The 15,195-nt window shown below is 39.1% G+C and overlaps 1 protein-coding gene across 1 annotated transcript in view; it reads right to left on the reverse strand.

Annotated features, from left to right (window-relative positions):
• The window catches only part of LOC118793246 (catenin alpha-2), a 305,116-nt gene that overhangs the window by 27,087 nt on the left and 262,834 nt on the right, over window positions 1-15,195 (reverse strand). The window contains exons 10-12 of the mRNA XM_036551323.1: window positions 8,390-8,482; window positions 6,824-6,980; window positions 3,503-3,703 (exon numbers count right to left, since the gene is read on the reverse strand). Of these exons, the coding sequence (XP_036407216.1) occupies window positions 3,503-3,703; window positions 6,824-6,980; window positions 8,390-8,482 (451 nt within the window). The remainder of the gene's footprint in view (window positions 1-3,502; window positions 3,704-6,823; window positions 6,981-8,389; window positions 8,483-15,195) is intronic.

Below are 15,195 nucleotides of genomic sequence, written 5' to 3' on the forward strand. Positions count from 1 at the left end.
ATACCACAAACGAGATGCAATATGTTCTTTGAAACATGACAAGAATCACAGGGGCTTAAAATGAGACAAAAACTCTAAGGTTTGAGATTGCAACCCAGACAAGAGAAAATCAAGTCGATCAAAACTACAAGACCCCTCACAGGACTCTCGCCAGTTGTTACAAATGGTCGTTCTGTTTGCTTAACAGGAAAAAGGTGCTTCAGTAAAAGGACGAATAAATAAATCTGCCCTGATACAGAACTCATCTGCTCATTCCTCACCCCTCAGCAGTGCTTTCACCTCTGACAAACAATATCATTTCTGCTCGGATGCTCCGATTTCAGATGTCGAACCATAACCTACTTTTTTGTTTTCTCATCCTCACAAGTCTCCTCCCTTGCCTCTTTTCCACCTGATAACTTTCAGCCGCCTCAAGACCTCTTCTTCTCACCTGTTTCCTGTTCCTATTCCCTGCACATCTCTACTCCCTCTACAGCCAGGAACATTAGTCTTATTCTTCACCCCGCTCTTTTGAATGGTCTCTCCCCACACCTGCCCTAGCCATCCTTCCATAGGCACTGCACTGTCTGCCTCTCTCTCAGGGTGTGGATAGTGGTGGCCCCCCCTCTCGCTTCCTCCCAACAGATCCGCAACAGCTGCATCTCAGTTCTAATATAACCTTAGCATAGGTCACATCCACATGCCCTTCACTGAATAAAAGGGCCCAATTATGCGGATATTACAGAGTGCAAGGGGATGAGTTCATTCAAGAAAGAACCAAGGCCTTTTGCTTAATATAAATCAAATCAAGGTGTGTTCAGCAATCAAATGGCGTATTTGCAGTGTGAAATGTCAGGAAAAAATGCTTAAAGGCTTTGATCATGACTACTGTTTATTAAAGGGTATGATTGGTGGGTGGTGTGTAGTTGTGGGAAAAATAAAAACATAAAGGAGGCACTCATATGAAGAAGGTATAATCTCTCGTTAAAATATTCTATTAAGAGCACATTATAGGTTGGGGTTGATATGACATGGCCTGTGGCCTTAATGTCAAGTAGGCACTGTTTCATATATCCAGTAAATTTGAGAATATTTTATTATTCTACCATTTTTGGTGGACAATAATCAGTCCAGGAAGAAAATATGACAGAGTTATATTTGCGTGGGGACAGGGAAATGATCACACAGAATGACTAATTTTCCAGTTCATCCGAAGTCATGGCAACAGTGCCTTAGTAATTGACTTTTTTTTTTCTGGGGAAGTTTAGCTTATAGATTTGGTAGAGAGATATGAGATGAAAGGCTATCACAAGACTTCTACTATAATATAGATTTTTCCCTCAAGGACAACAGTGAGTCCCTGGCTGCATGTGGATTGTCTGTGAGTCAAATAAGGCTAATCTTTACAGCACCATGTACATAGTGCAGGCAGGCAGTAATACAGTGCCTAAAATTTCCACTTTCGGAGTTGCCAAAGGGGATATATGCATGAAATAAGAAAGGCCAAATGTTTTATATATATATATATATATATATATATATATATATATATATATATATATATATATATATATATATATATATATATATAATATTTGAAATCTGCCAGATGAGGCAATGTTCCTTTTGTTGATCATAGAATCTGCATTGACAATGATCTGTATTGTTCTGGTTAGTTTTTCCAATGTATTTCTCTTAATGCCATGATTATAAATTGAAAAATCAAGGACATTAGTAATGGATATTCACTTGGATAGTTTATATCTTCTAAATCAATCAAAACAATGTTGTTTCTTTTTCCCTCTGTGGTTTCCCCCACTCAAAAATCAATAGAGCCATTTATTCAGTAGTGGAAAACAAAAGTATTGTAAATATTCTCTGAAATCAATGACCGTGTTTTATTTCACCATCAGATCTGTTTGATTGGTCTTAAAAAGAAAAGAAAGAGATTAGAACTATAAAGTGAACATTAGTACTCAGAACATTAGCCTGAACTAGTAGCCAATTCATTTACATATGCAGCAGCAGCATTTTAAAACATTTTAGTCAATAACAAATCAATGCTTCAATAAATGTGTTTTTAAAACAACATGAGAGATCTAACACTCTTTGAAAGAGAAAGAAGTCAAACAGTTGGTGCCAGATTTTCTGGTGTGTCACAGAGAGAACAGTGTCAAAAATCATGACACCATGTGCCAAAACGCACTAATAGGGATAGATCACAAAAAAAAGCACAAATACAAAAACACACAAAACAACAGCCTTGCAAATTACCCCAGAACTGAAGTTACATCTCCATGACCCAGTCTTAATAAAAAACATCTATTGGGACCTAAACAAAGGTGGCATTTATGGTTGGATTGCCATTCAGAAACCCTGTATAACAGAGGCCAATGCACAACAATGCATAAGCTACCGTAATGAGCACAAAACCCTTTGCAACCCTTCTTTGCAATCAAAGCAATATGGCATAATGTGTCCTCTTTATTTTTTTTTCCTTTATCTGGACAGGTTTACATTTATAGAAACCCAAACATTAATTTCCTGTCCTGAACTGTTACATGGTGGTTGATCTGTTACTTGTTATCATATGGGCAGCCTTGTGGGAGTCACTGCATCTGATTATGACTCTGCATAGTAAAATTACAGGCAAAGAATATGCAGCCAGTTTAGGTGTGGGGCAAACATTGTTCCCGCAAGATGTTCCCATATTCCAAGATGATAATAGCCCCATACACACCATGGATGAAGTAACACCTTCCACACCCTCCCCAACCACCATATCTGAACATCTTCGAACATTTATGGGAAGTTCTGACATAAAGTGCAGAGAATTTTCCAACTTCCTTTTCTATGTAGGTTATATACGAGTTCTTTCAGTACACAATACAATGAATCAAACGTCAATGTAATAATACATATAGAAGCTGTTCCTTCTGACATATTTTACTTGGCTTTTAACAGTTTCAACTGTGTTTTTAATAAAAGTAGGGACCAATAATATCCAGGATGCACTAATGACCCATAATATGCTGATAATGACCATAACACACTTACAGGACGCTTTGCATAATGCAAATATTACTGGCATCCCTTCACCTAAACATTGTAATCAGTCATATCAGTCAGAAGAGAAGAAATTGCTTCCACTGAGCATACTTATGGAAATCTGTCTCAGTGTGCCAGAAGTGCCAAAGCAAAGCTGCATATTATATATTGACAGTGGCATGTTCTGGCACACTGCCCTTTCTGTTGGAGTGCAATATGCCACCATCCAAACGCTGGCACAGCAAAGAGGAAGTGCAGAGAAATGTGATGAAAAGTACACTCGGTCTAATGGACAGACTGGGTGGCTTCTCAGGCCGATTTCTACCTTGTCACAGCAGGGGAATTTGGCATCTTTACAATGTACGACCGCGGAACAGCTGGATATACCAGGGAAATTAAATGTCCTCTTGACTCAAATGGGGCCTGAGGCATGGCCAGCGAACGTGCGCTCTCTCTCTCTCTCTCTCTCACTCACCAGTCTCGGACAGGAGCTTGATGGACTCCAGCACGCGCTCCGTGTACACGCCCGGCTCATAGTTCTCCATTTCAGCATTGATGATGTGCACCACCCGGGCGGCACGCCCACGGATGGCCCCCGCTGTCCGGTCCAGTGTGTCAACGTCCCCCTCCTGCAGGGCAATGACACACTTGTTCACATCCTCCAGGATGTGATTCTCTGAGATGAGAGAGGGAGGGAGAAAAATAATTACGCTTAATTGTAGCACATTATCTTTCCGTTATTCATCTGTCCTCTCAGGACATTTTCCATGCCTGCTTTGCCAACTGTACCAACATCAGGCCTGAATCCCAATGAACTCATTGGCTCACCTGCCTAGTGGTGAGATCACACTATATGAATTGAATTCACATACAGTGCAGTACTGAGCCAAGGCTGGAAAGACTTGTCAAAACACAAGACTCTGGTTGTAGTTCATCTTGAACAGAATTATATGCTGATGACAAACATATATTGTACATATTACAAATGAGATTAAGGTTAAGACAGGAAAACAAATGCGGAAAACTATCTCAAAGCTTTAATCCCAGCAGCACTCAAGACTGAAAACATAAGATATTTTAGCTTGGCATGTGCATTTACATCAAACATATTCCACTGAATATCAAACATGACTGTAATGTGTTATTTCACTATTTCACTCTCTGCTACTTTATATATCAAAAAGGCAAATAACACAGTGCCGTATGTATAATTCAAGCCACATCTTGAAGATAAACTTTTCATGATAACTGACTGCAATGCAGTCTTCAGAAAAATAGAATAACAAAATGGTCCTAATTGTACAACACTGTACATTGTAATGTTGAATGACTGTACTCAAGTAAAGCCCTAACAAACACAATTAAGAGACATTTATATAGTTTATGTGCAATACATATATGTAACTTTTATACTTCATATTCAGTTTATTTACTGATTATACCTGTGAATATAAAACATGTCCTCTAAGAAAAAGTATATCTCCCTTTCATTATCTCCCTTAGGACACAATGTTCTCCAAGGTTTTCTCAGTAGAAATGTTGAATGGAACTTTAAATTAAATATTATATAATCAAATAAAATCGAGAACTACATGTTATACACGGGCAAAATGAAATAAAATCAAATATTTCATTTCTGAGGGGACACACAGATGGAATTATAAATTATTTACAACATCTTTTAAAAAAAAGGATCAGAATAATAAATCATGACTGTTGAACCATCTGAACAGCGCATTGCTGTAAGAACATCACAGCCTCACAGCCTACTTCCACATGGTCTTCCATAATGAAACAAATTACAGCCATAGTGCAATACAAATGACTGAAATACCACAAAATGTTATTCACTGCGCTTTGAATGAACCTCTTTTAGCTGATTGGAGGAAGTGGGAAAAGGCAGAATGGCTGAATGATTCCGTTTGCCTTCAAATAACCAAAAATTCAGAACAATTCCAGACGTTCAGAATGAACAGGATTTTGATCATGCCTACGCCTTTCATTATTGTTTATAAACCAGCTTTTATATATATATAATTCTACACATGCCTAATGTTTGATATTAAAGTCCTGAAATTATTATAAGTAATGAAAATTGAAAATTAAATAGAATCAGTGTAAAATCTTTGATCTTTCACCTTCCAGCCCTCAGTTTTGGCATATAGATTCATACTTTGACATCCCTTTGATATTTTAATCAAAAAATTCTTTCTTAACTGATGAATATGTTGTGTGCAGTAAACATAAATAGATCCACATGACTGCCACGTCCCCGGCCTGTGACTTACGTAGTCTGCCGATGTTGCGGGTAAGTGGCTCACACATTCATACTGGCTAAACACATCTTTTGATACTCTTATAAAATATTTCTTAGTATCTCATAATCTCATATTGTTTACTTGGGGCTCAAGGCCAATGAATTTCTCTCTTTTCCCATGTATTTATTTGACTATACAGTTGTAATAAATTGTAATAAAAGATTGTGTGTCTGTGTATCTCTGACAAAGACAGATCTCTGACAGTCTTATGTGTGCCAGTAGTCACTTATGACATTAAACAGGAACATTCTGCACATTTGTTTCACACCTTGTCAGTGTTCTAATATAACTGCCAAAAAACTACATAAATACAAACAAATGTAAAGATTTTACAGAAAAGGATTCCCAGCCCTAGTGACACTTGTTACTCCAACTTGTTACACCGATGTTTCTTGTTACAGTGCTTCTTTTAGTAAACACGCAGAGATATACACACACATCATGTTCAGGTAAATGTCTGAACTGAATGCAGTGCATGGAACAAGCTATTATTTCTGAATTTAAAACAAACAAAACTGGCTGGTAAAATGGTTGCCTCCTGGCACAATGGCAGTCATTAGGGAGTGCTACCCACTAAGAGACTGAAATCACAGATAGTCGCATCTAGAAACACATAAAGACCAAAAGCTGCTAGGACACAATGTTCAGCCTTGGAGGGTGCTACAGGAGGATGAGACGGAGAGTTCATGACCAAAATGACAACTTTCAAAACAAAAGAGGAAAATCACACCAGACGAGTTCTGTCTGACAGTATTGTACCCTTTATGTTGCATTAAAGTCCTTAAATTAAAGTCTCCTTTGAAAACACCTGCTTTGGCGTCATGCCTTGAATCACACACTCATTAACACAACTGAAATAGAACTTAATACCTGTGTCCCATTTCAGACAACTCACTTAAAAGTAGATGCCAACAAACAACAGCATCTGAGGTGAATGAAAGGAGTAAAATATCAAAGTCCTAGCTTCCATTAGGGATCATTTTTCACCATTTATATTTTCCCACCAGTGACAGGGTTGTATACCACAGGAGAACCATCTTACAGTAAATCCATGTCATTTTGTTTGGAGTCTCAGTGCAGAAAGGCAGCTACTTAAGTGGAAGTTTAGGCAACAAAAAGCAATGCACTTACTAGTGATACTACTACTTCTACTATTACTACTACTAAAGATAATAATAACAAATCAATTAATCTATTTTTAGATGTGCCGTTATGTGGCTTACTTAGCATTGGAAAGTACAGTGGATAATATAAATAGTAAGTATTGCTGCATACCTAAAAGGCAACCTGAAACCATTTTATCAAAATAAAACTTAAATCCCTAAGCATAATTCCAATTTGAATTGTGATTAATTACTGTGTTTTAATAGTTCAATATGATCCAGACATGTCTATTATCAATTATACAGTTAAAGGAAAAGCCATGTTTGTTAACGTTAAAGCATCACAAAGAGGTAGCAGCTGTAAAGAGAAAGTACCTGAAACAGACAGGAAGTCATCCACAGAGGTGATGTCATCCACTGCCTCTGTGAGAACGCGCACCTGCTTCTCCCATTGGTCCTTGAACACGTCCATGTTGTCCTGGGCAACCTTACTCTGAGGGCGGGCCGCCAAGGTGAGAGCAGCATTGATTACCTAGGATGTCAAGAGATACAAATACACAAATACAAGTATTGCCAGTGTGTATGTGTAACCTAACTATATTTGTTTTGCTGATAGTGATGTAATAGCAAGATTAGGTCAGACCCTGTTTCTGGGGGGTCGTAACATCAGCACAAAGGACTTTTAAAGTGTAGTTCTTATGCATCCTAGCAAGAATCCATAAATTATGTGATCAACTTTGTGCTTGGACACCATACTCATTTTTTTCTGAAAACAAATAAAAGATCCATAAGAATGTGCATTATGCACTGTATGGTGTTCGCCTTCCTCCCACAGATCTACATCGACGACCTGGAATATATTCAGTTTAAGGTCAAATGTAAAACAGAACTACAAGACAGCCTTTATCGATGGTGCTTATTCTAATCATATCCAAGAAATGCCATTGGCTTGCTTCATTAACTATATTGCTGTTCTTCTTTAGGTCCAAAGTATTTGACCAAAGGCAAGTAGAACAAAATTTCCACTCCTTTCTGAGTTTGTTGAATGATAGCCTTCAGTTGGCAGGGGTCCAATTATCAAATGAAGATCTCAAAGGGTGAAAATGGCAGCAGCAAAGCTTGTCTTGTGAATCTTGAAATTTGCCTCTCCACCTGTTCTTCCTTTCAAAAAATAAGTGCTGGATCCTGTATGAAAGCAGTCCAAATCCAACTCTTAACCTTGGAACAATGCCTCGGTTACCACCAATCTCTCCATCAAGTCTCAGAGGAAAGAAGCATGGCATGAGACTCCTTTTATGCTTGCAAAACTGTGCTTATAAATGTCGTATTTCAATTACATGAGTAGTGAGATGAGATTCCTGTAAAAATAATTTCAAGTTCTAAAGTAATGCATTTGCTTATTACTCCAAAAGGACATAGGAAATTGGAACACATAATTATCATAAATATTTGTGATGCAATGTGTAGCACACAGGAAGCCCCAGAGCATTTGCCAGTCAGAAAACTATGAAGATGGGACATAACAATGTCTTGATTTTGGTGAGTTGTTATTTGTGATCCTGTGTGGTTTCAAACCCTTGTCAATTTGAATATTACTCTCAAACATAAGTCTTTCTTGATAACTGGTAGCTCTATGTGAAATTGAAAAGGTAAGACACTCAAAATGGCAGACACTCAAATGAATCCCGGTCAGGTATGAACTGTTACTAATAATTATCTCAAATTTCTCTCTTTCTTTATTTCTTTCTTTCTCTGTGTGTGTGCATGTGTGTGTGTGTGTATGCAAGCCTGTGTATATATTTGTGTGTGTTTTCCTCCAAAACCTACATGCATAAGCAGAGAGAGATCTTTTGATGCAGTACATTTTCCAGGTCTTGTTGAGATCTCTTCTCTGAGATGCCTGTCATCTAAAACGTCTTGGCTTTGAGAGGCGGGCCTTACCTGCGGGCACAGGCTGTCGATCTGAGTGGCAGCCATGCGGACTAGCTTTACACCTTCCTCGTTGTTGGAGATGGAGCAGGCCAGGTTTGCCACCTACAAAGCAAAGAGGCCCATCAAAATGAAAAATGAATCTTTCATTATACACACAAGGTCAGGGGTGGGGAAGAGGAGGGGAGGATTTGTCATTCTGAGTGACAACACTCCTCATAACCATCTAGACATATCCACATGACGTATTTAAGAATATAGTGTAATCGCTACAATTTTCTTGAAGTGAATACATGGGCTCCTACACATTACTCTCATTGCTTGACTTGCAATCTTGGCACAAACAGCATCACAAGTTATTGCAATCTTATAAGATATACGACTAGTAGATTGCTGTTTCTTTCTTTTATTTTCTGATACAGTACTGTTTAAACACAGTTTTCCTCCCAAATATTTACATATAAATCATTAAAAATATTTACATATTTTCAGAATTTCAGAATTACATAACTTTGCCTATATTAAGAACTCAGAAGAAGATAATTAGGCTACTACCTTCAGAAAATATATATTAAAAATAAGAATAAGGTGCTTTCTACCTAATTAAATTGTCTGTACTCTGATATATTATTAGACAAACACCTGCAAGGAGGACACAAAAGAGGTATTCTTACTTAAAGAGCTTCTTGTTCCATCACTTACAGTAGGTGATAGCAGAACCTCAATGTGTCCTTTCTGTCCGCAATGGGCTGCAATAGCCTGTGTGTTTAGGGCTCAGTCTCATTAGTTTTAAAGATCCAGAGTGCTTTGGGGTCATTACCAGATTGCCTAAGTGCGACTAAAGCATTAGCTGAGTTTATTGATGCAAAAACCACCTCATTGTATAATTAACTCACCAGATGGCCTCTTAACTGAAGCACCTTTTTTATTTAATTTATGTATGTTTGCATCAAGGGTTATTTCCACAACGTGTCTCCAACAACATCACACGTGTGTGCGCATGCACAAGTGTGCATGCACGCACACACAGACACATACACACACCCTACTTAGAAAGTAATGTAAGTGTATTACATGTATGGACATTGGACAAATCTGTAAGACACAACCATTGCACCCACATGCAGTGCTATAGATGTGATTCATTTTCATTTGGCAGACTTGCAGCATGCACTGTACTGTAGATGGCTACCTTTATAATACAAAACTGTACCTAGGGCCAGAAAAAAACAGAACCATTGTGGATACAGTTACAAGTTTCATACTGGAGTCTTGCGATGGCAATGTGTTATTACCTTATCTATAGATAATGGAATTATTTATTTATTTTATGGTTAGACATGCTTCAAAGGGTGATCTAAACCCTCTATAATCTTTCTGAAATCATTTTCTTTAATATACTCAAATACATGCTGTTAGAGCCTTGAGCTCCTTTGTGTTGTGTATTCAGTAATACAAATAAAGTGGTATATGTCCTTCCAGATTTTCCAGGGGGGGAAGAGAGGATGATGCTATATGACAGAGATGGTAAGCGTTGACCCAAATATACTTCTCCTATCTCTAACAGTCTCTTTTTTTCCACTCTTTTTTCAGTAAAATGAATTCAATTAAATTTTCATTTTTTTCCCGTTCCTTTTGTGTGGTCCTCTCCAGTCTTCTTTGTGACAGCTGTAAAACCAATGATGATTTTGGGATTTATTACTCTATACAATGAGGGAAAAAAAGAAGTGAAAAAAGAAAGTAGCCATGCTGATTGCGGACCTTTATAAAACATGCTGGCAGGACATTAGCACATTGTTTAGCAAACAATCGCGGATCAGCAATAACTGACTGTGCGGACACAACCCTCCAACTAAAATCCCTCTCTTCGGTCATGGTGGCACGGGATAAATGAGTGAAGAAGATTTTCTGGAGCTTGGATGATGGCCACCACAGCGCTGGACACTCAAAACTGGGCCTCATCCAAGGAGCGCTGTCCATGCTGAATTGCTAATTGAAATTATCTAAAGAGCTATTTCATGGGTTCAGCTATTTTAAAGAGAATATAATTTTCCAGATTGCTACCACCTTCACACTGCCTGAAATGGTTAACCGTTCTCTGTGCCTTTTCAATTACTTTTTAATGGATGCATTTAAAATGTTCAAGGATTGTTTTCATTGAGGCAATAGTCAAATTCTCATTAAACTGAAGGACACTGAAAAACCGAAGGAGAAATTTGGGCCTGCATGGACAGACACTTGCAGATGCACTTTGTAGCAAATACCAATTTTCATTGAGTTTTGATAGCAGGCTTAATGTACAAGCTAGCAAGATATTCAATTTGTTAACAATGTCAGCACACAGACATTGGAGGAAACACTTCATAGTAAATGACCTCAAGCTTGTGATTTAGCGAGAAAGAACAGATTACATGCCTCCTGTAAAGGAATAGAATAGACTTTATTTTTTAGATGTGGGTAAATCTCCATTGGTTTTGAAGGACATTGAGATATTGCCCATTCCACGTGACTCAACCATTCCTTTAGAGGATAAAAATATTTTCGTGATTGTCAAGGACTACGGGAACCTTGAAACATAATATGTTTTTTGAACATTTAAAATTTTTGTTTCATTTTTTTCCTTGAAAGGAATAAAAAACATTTTTCCCTCTTTCTTTTCCTTCATACAGATATTGCATGTGAGCACTCATGCACACATGCAGTTTTGATTAAAAGATCTGAAAACTGTATCAATAAAGTTACAATTAGGGAAGGTTGCTATGGCTTGGAAGTGATCTCTCCTGAAGAGGCTCTCATTTGCCAATCTACCCTCTCTCACAATTACACCAAGTAGGTGTGTGGGCTCTTTGGTCTGGTGAGCTTTCGACCACACAATTCAGGACCACCTTTTTTTTCCTTAAGATGAAAACACTCTTAAAGGGACGTCATGGAGAGAGTACAGAAAATCAGTCCCGTCCTCCAACTGATGGACCTCGTGTCAGAGATGGTGATGACTGCACAAGCTCTGTGATTACTCTGGAAATCAGGAAAGAGAGCTGTGCAAGCTATAACCCTCAATCAGAAGCACTTGATTCCATTCAAATGCTTTCTGCCAGACATTAACATGTCGAGGGCAAAATGAGGAGTCTATTTCAGCTACCCGGTCCGCAAAGAGCTCTTTTTTCCATGTTGTTTCTCTTTGCGGACGGTGTGCTCTCTCCCCAAATGAGTACTGTGGGTCCACTCCAGAGGATGTGCTGACAACCTGGTAAGTGCCATGATAGAGATGCTCTTCCCACTGTAAAAACACACGCAGAGAGCGGGAGGTGTGTGTATTACCCAGCATCCCCAGCAGCACAGCATGCCCCCTGATTGGTTAAATAAAGCAGCCTTGACTTATCTGGCCCTCTAGAGAACCTTGGTCCTGGCTGGAGAACAGTGACAGCCGCTGATTTCTTATTTCACTCAGTGCTCCCTTTAGACAATGAAAGCCAGGTCTATTCATATGATGAAAAGCATGAAAGAAATCATAGCCAAGAATGAAATGCTAGTCTGGACAGCAACACCACAGCACAGAGTTACTAAGGAACTCATTCCAACCTACGTAACAGTCTCACCCTTTGAAGCTGGAAGTTAATCTTATCAGTTTCAAGTGACATTGATTTTGTTACTTTAAATATGTCTATTCCAACAGCGACGACAGTGTGCATTAGAGAAAGAAAAAAGAAATTGCATAAATTGTTAACATGCTCAGACTGCTTCATTGACTCCATAGTGATTCAGCCTAGCGGGCCAGGAAACGGAGCACGACCGCACAGAGCAATATGATGCATGCTATTATTCACATGCCTTTCAATTAGCCCGACTGGCTTCATGCCACAGTGCTCTGAGAGCCCTGCAATGCCAGTGGACATTGTCTTGCCGTATAAAAAGATACTCGTTGGTGCTGTGCTATTCTTAGCACCAACCTGCCCTCCATAAAGTCCCCTGGTGGCAAAGCCCTACACCAGTAAATGCCTCAAGTCAAGCTCTAACAGGGAAGGCAATGAACTGGGTCGCATGTCTTTAGACTCTCATAAAGCTAACAGCACAGGGGGGAACTCTTTACAGCAAATATAAGTCAGATGTCCCTCTGTTCCTTTTCTGTGGTCCTTTGAAATGGTCAGATTGTACTCACAGTTCCTGGTTCTACAAGTTGATGAAGTCCCATGGAGCACAGGGTTCTTATGCTTTCTAAGGGATGATGTAGAGTCTCTGTCTTTGAACTGAATAAAAGACATGCCCATGGGTAGTTTTTTGGGAGCATGAATGGGCCCTAACATCAACGAAAGAGAGTCACATGCTTACAGCTGAACGTACTTTGTGAACTAAGCTGAAGAGAACATAAAACCCCATTCAAAATCAGCATTTTGACACATTTCCTCCTTTATATTAAATGCTCAAGAATTTCCTTCATATCTCTCCATGGATAAAGAACATAAACCTCCTCAGTTGGTATGGTAAATGGGCTGATATTTAAAATAATTACAAAGTATGCTCTTTCTTTCCCCTTCACCGATGTTCTATGTTACGTTTAGTGCACGTAAGCTGCCCTTACAGAATACAAATGCAACTGAATTGTTCATGATCTTAGGATACACAGATCAATTCTTGCACCTCTTCTTCTTCTTTTTCTTCTTATTCCTTTCATTGTATATTTTTTTATAATAGGGTGGAATTACGACAAATTAAATGATTAATTGTCACCAGGTTGCAGGTAAGAAAAAGACGGGTGTCTGCCTAGTTTACCAGTTCTGGGCATTCACCTGTTCACAAGGTTTTAGCTAAAGACAGATCAGAGGTGACTGTGCCAAATCCCCTCTGCACAGTCTCAACAATTATCTAGCAACCCAAAATTATCTGGCAAGCTCAAGACACAGATTTCATCATACAGTAAATACAAGCCTCAGCTAGTACTGTTGTTTCAGTGCCTAACAGTAATATGTCCACTGTTCTCCCCTACTTCTCAAAACATGCTATTTTAAAAAGACCTATCACACGATATACAATTTCTAGGGCCAAATCTGTTGTCAGAAAATGCCAATGAGAGGACTACACTCATGTTTCATCAGTGAGACACTGGATGAATTGGTTTTGAGCTCTACAAAAAGGTGGCAAATTACAGTCCACCCTTCACATGACTGTGAAAATCACCAAACTGAGATGATGGTTACTATAATAATAAGGACACTGCATTATTGGAGAGGACCTCCCTGCCTAGGCAGCTATCATATGTCCTGAAATAACCCATTTTAGCCTAGAATTTCCTTTTTGAGCTTTTTATTTCTGAAATAGTCAAAATCTCTCCAGATTAAGGATGAGGACATCAATGGCTGTGTCCCAATACTAAGTCAGCTGCCTGCTGTCTGCATCCTTAGAAATGAGCTCCCTCATAAGTTAGCATCCTACCGGAAAAGGAACCTCAAAAGGCAACGAAATCGGGACACACTTTGAAGGCAGGATGACGTCACAGATCATTCACGTCAGGATACAGTTCGCGTTGACTGTATACGGACATTTATAATGAGCTCCTGCTACCACCGCATCTACCGCTGTGGTGTTTTCAGCCACCATTAATTTAACAGAAGTTGAGAAGCCTGAGCTAATCGCAAAGACTTATAGGATACCCTACCTGGCGAAGGATACATCGGATGCTGCCTTCAAATTTAACCGAAATAAGGCACCTTAGAAGGATGCATCTTATGATGACTTCGGTTTGGGACATGCCTACGAAGGGCAAGTGTGTAAAATTGTGAATATAGTGAAAATGCTCCCTTCAAATGATGCCTTCTAAGGCAGCTGACTTCATATTGGGACACAGCCAATGTGTGCCCCTCGTATTTATCCACACCCCTGACTAAATAGGAACAAAAACATAAGACAACATAAGACATGGACATTTTATTCCCCAGGTGTTCTTCTTTATATTTTCATTTACCAACTTACAAATGTGGCTGTGCTCAATCATGACAATTCTCTCCATACCTACTGACAGCACTATTATATGAATGAGAAGCTTTCAGTGCTTTTGCCATAGTCATTCTATTTTTGGAAGGTCAGCTCTCAGCTTGTAAAGTTTGTCTATAGCACTGCTTAGTTAAAAAGGAATGCCCAGGGAACACTAAACTAGAGAACTCCTTAGAATAGAGTTGTGCTGTGTCTCCTGACAAACGCTGGGCTCACCCTTCAATATTTATACACTCTGTCGCCTCTGCCAGAAGGAATTCTGCCTTGTTTTGTTGTTTATGCAGTATATGGGTTGACATCTACAATTCCCTTGAACTCTAAGGGGGTCCCCAGCTTACAGCCCAAATATGTATTCATAATTGTCAAAATAATGGAGTACTTCAGCTTAAAATGTGGCTCGGGGGAGAGGTGCCCCAGCAGATCCCGCAGTCTGCTGCTTCCCTGTTCTCCTAACGGAACAGCTGGCCCAGCTTTCATCCCCTCCAGTGTCCCCCTCTCTTTCCTGTCCCAGTATCAATCTGTTTGTGCTGTGGAGTCACATCTCTTCATTTATTTGTGCCGTGATCCATCTGTGTCTAATGAAAGAAAGAATAATCATGCTGACAAATAAAACTTCTGCTGCCATTGATGTGCCCAGAATGAATTGTGTCAAGAACTTCCATTTCTGTGAGAGGGCAGCTCTTGTCCATGTTTTAAGATAGATATCATACCAATGCTGCTTCAGGCAGTTCTATGCATACATAAGGGTGGTAAATAAAAGTGTTCTTGAACAGAGGGGCATGTATTTACACTCTACACTGTGCACTGACCCGATACACTGCATTTTGCAATGT

Source organism: Megalops cyprinoides, chromosome 18, assembly GCF_013368585.1.
Source record: "Megalops cyprinoides isolate fMegCyp1 chromosome 18, fMegCyp1.pri, whole genome shotgun sequence".
Lineage (NCBI taxonomy): Eukaryota > Metazoa > Chordata > Actinopteri > Elopiformes > Megalopidae > Megalops > Megalops cyprinoides.